Source organism: Bison bison, unplaced genomic scaffold, assembly GCF_000754665.1.
Source record: "Bison bison bison isolate TAMUID 2011002044 unplaced genomic scaffold, Bison_UMD1.0 scf7180017864472, whole genome shotgun sequence".
NCBI classification, from domain to species: domain Eukaryota; kingdom Metazoa; phylum Chordata; class Mammalia; order Artiodactyla; family Bovidae; genus Bison; species Bison bison.
In genome coordinates this window covers 14,983,655-14,987,025 of record NW_011495033.1, presented here as the reverse complement: position 1 = coordinate 14,987,025, position 3,371 = coordinate 14,983,655, and the positions used below count along the sequence as shown (strand labels likewise).

The window sequence follows — 3,371 nt, the reverse complement described above, 5'->3', positions numbered from 1 at the left end:
GCTCTGTCTCCTTCAAACAACGTATTTATCTATTTCTTCACTAATGAAATAGTTACCCCTTTGCCACTTTCCCACTATAATCTGGGGAGCCTCATCCAGTAAGGGTCACCTACCCGGGGGATGGAAAGAAATGGAATGTCGCAGGTGTGCCACTGTGGCCAGAGGCTCCTTCACGTGTCCTGAACCCCAATAGCTTTTCACCCACCTAGCAGTTAACACCAGGTACTTATTAATTACTGACTATGGGCACTGCAGGGCACAGTTAAACTGAGAAATCAAGACCTATGTGTCTAGCACATTATGGGTGCATTGTGAAGGAAAAACACAGACGCATGAAAAGTCCATTAACACATTCTGATGTGTTCATTGTTGCATGAAAAATGATTGATGCCATAACCATTATTTCTATTAGCTGGAAATGGAAAGTAAGCTTCAAAGTGCATAAAACATAAGAAATTTTTTTAAAGGAAAAATGACTAGCATAAAAATGTAGTCGAGGCTGCTGTGGACTGGGAGACTGCACAGAAGAGAGTGATTAACGTTTATTATTCCAAATACTGTTTATGAAATTTATGTTATTTTATTTAATCCCTTAGCCAAATTCTATAAAGAAAATGTATTTCTTTCAGATGTGGAAACTGAGACTCAGATTGAGTAATTTACTCAAGTCCAAATCTCAAGGAAATAGCTCTGAAATATGATTTTGGTTCTATTGAACTCTAAGTGTCTTCCCACCACGAGATTACACTGAATCTTGGAAAGGCAAATGGCTTGTGTCTTTGGATGGCTTTAAGATAACTCACATATGTGTATCCCAGCAAAAACTAGTAAACTGTTTGAGACAAAGTCATTCAATCAGCACTTGGTATTGTCATCTGTACATAAGAATGTCCATTACATTGACTTGGACAACTGAATTGAGCCCTTGAGCACTAAGAGGACAAGCAACAACTTCATGCCTGTCTGTCTCTGGTGTATTTTCCTTAGGTGTATGGAGAAGACACCATGGATTCAGGGAACCTCACATGGGTATCAGAATTTGTCTTCCTAGGGTTCTCACAGTATCAGGAGCTCCAGCTTTTCTTGTTTCTGGTTTTCCTGCTTGTCTACACCACCACTGTCATGGGAAACCTCCTCATCATGGTGACAGTGACCTCTGATTCCAGGCTCCACACACCCATGTATTTCCTGCTGAGAAATATGGCTGTTATAGATGTCTGCTTCTCCTCAGTCACTGCCCCGAAGATGCTAGTGGACATCCTTGCTGAGAAGAAGACCATCTCCTACCAGGGCTGCATGGCCCAGATCTTCTTCTTCCACTTTCTGGGAGGTGGGACTGTCTTCTTCCTCTCAGTGATGGCCTATGATCGCTACATAGCTATCTCCCGGCCCCTCCACTACGTCACCATCATGAACACTCGAGTGTGTGTGGGGCTGGTGGTGGCTGCCTGGGTAGGGGGCTTGGTCCACTCCATTGTCCAGCTGATTCTGATGCTCCCATTGCCTTTCTGTGGACCCAACATCCTAGATAACTTCTACTGTGACATTCCACAAGTACTGAGGCTTGCCTGCAGAGACACCTCCCTCCTGGAGTTCCTTATGATCTCCAACAGTGGGATGCTGGTCCTCATCTGGTTCCTCCTCCTTCTGATCTCTTACACAGTCATTCTGGTGATGTTGAGGTCCCACTCTGGGCAGGCGAGGAGGAAGGCAGCTTCCACCTGCACCACTCACATCATTGTCGTGTCTATGGTCTTCATTCCTTGTATCTATATTTATGCCCGGCCCTTTACCTCTTTTCCCATGGACAAAGCTGTGTCCATCAGCCAAACGGTTATCACCCCCATGCTGAACCCAATGATCTACACCCTGAGGAACCAGGAGATGCAGGCAGCAGTGAAGAGATTAGGCAAGCACCTAGTGATTTCCAGGAGGGAGTGAACTTAAAATAGGTTGATTTTAAATGACAAATCTTCTCACTGAACCTTTGTTTTCCATGTGGGATGTGGAGGAAAGTCTTTATGGAGTGTGACAGTTGAAATTAAACCAATATTTCTACGGACATTTTCCTGTGTCAGCTATTTTGTTAGTTACTTTCAGACTTCTCTCTCATTCTTACAAAACTGACAGAAGGTATGGTAGTATTATACAGTTTTACAAATGGGAAAACTCAGAGAAAAAAGACTTGCTCAGTGATGAACAGCAAGTGAGGGGCAGAGCTTGGTCAGAAGATGGTTCCTCTGACTCCAGGTTTTGAGGCAGGAGATATGGGTGGGATTTGAAACTCAGAGTATCTCACCATCACAAGGGAAAACTTACAGAGTTCCTCTTCTATGGGTGAATATCTCTGACGAATGGTCAACGTTTCTATGTCAAATCTGGAACAATTACATTTGTTCTCCTCCCTGCTCTCTGCCTCATTCTCCACTGTGGTATTTTGGAAATGATATCATTTGTTAAGTTTCTAAATATTTTCCATCATCAAAGTACATATTTACCTGCACTTTGGATTGGGTCTTTCTTGACCAAATACTTCTTGGATATTCTGCAGGATATTCTACTTTAGTGACCAAATCTTTATATACTTTGGATGATATGGCTACAAGGACAATGTTGTGGGTGGTTGGGGAACCCAGGTTAGAGAGGCCAGGGACCTTGTCCTGATTCCTGAGGGAGTCCAGTAGTTTCTCCCCAAGGATATACTCTTGTCTCCTCGGGTCACTCTCCTTGTTGTATGGGTGATGTGTGGGCACTGGCTGGGAAACTGATCCTGCAGATAAAGGATCTCTAAGAAGACGGATGACCTGAAGACTCTTTTCCATTCTGGGCTGAAGGAAGGTGTGAAACTAGGATTTTCTCACCTGCATATAGAGCAGCTGTAAGAAGCATCCAGAAACTTGTTGGAGAGTGTGGAGAATAAACAAGTGATATGAACTCCATGCTAATCAGTCTAAAGTCTGAGGATAACCTCAAGTGTAATGCAGAGGATACAAGGCATTCAAAACCAATTCCTCAAGTGGCAAGTGAAAACCAGGCTTTAACCAGTAAGTTACACTTGGTCTTGTAACATATAGCGTATGTGAGACACCGTGGATTCCTGACTAGCCATCAGTTCCCAGGTGACAGAGATACTGATAAGAAAGGTAGATGGAGCCTATGTTTTAGAACTTGGTGTGACCCACTGAGAGGGAGTTTCATGCACATATGTAAGCATGTCTTTGAACCATGAATTAACCCACAATGCATGTTAGGCAGCTTCTAAGAGTCTGAGTTGTTTGTTTTTTTTTTTTTTTAATAGTCAAAACTATTTTATTTATCCAAAAGGAAACAAGAAAAAAGATCCAAAAAAATTGAAACATGTATATTATCAT

General features: G+C 42.7%; 1 protein-coding gene across 1 annotated transcript; it reads left to right on the top strand.

Moving 5' to 3' along the window:
• Window positions 1-1,005: 1,005 nt before the first annotated feature.
• On the top strand, window positions 1,006-1,941 carry LOC105004110 (olfactory receptor 4D1-like). The gene has a single exon (XM_010861649.1). It carries the CDS (start codon window positions 1,006-1,008, stop codon window positions 1,939-1,941), a length of 936 nt encoding a protein of 311 aa, XP_010859951.1.
• The last annotated feature ends 1,430 nt before the right edge of the window (window positions 1,942-3,371 follow it).

What these genes read in the sequence shown, in the direction of transcription:
- LOC105004110 (XM_010861649.1), top strand. Translation starts at nt 1,006, where the DNA reads ATGGATTCAGGGAACCTCACATGGGTATCAGAATTTGTCTTCCTAGGG.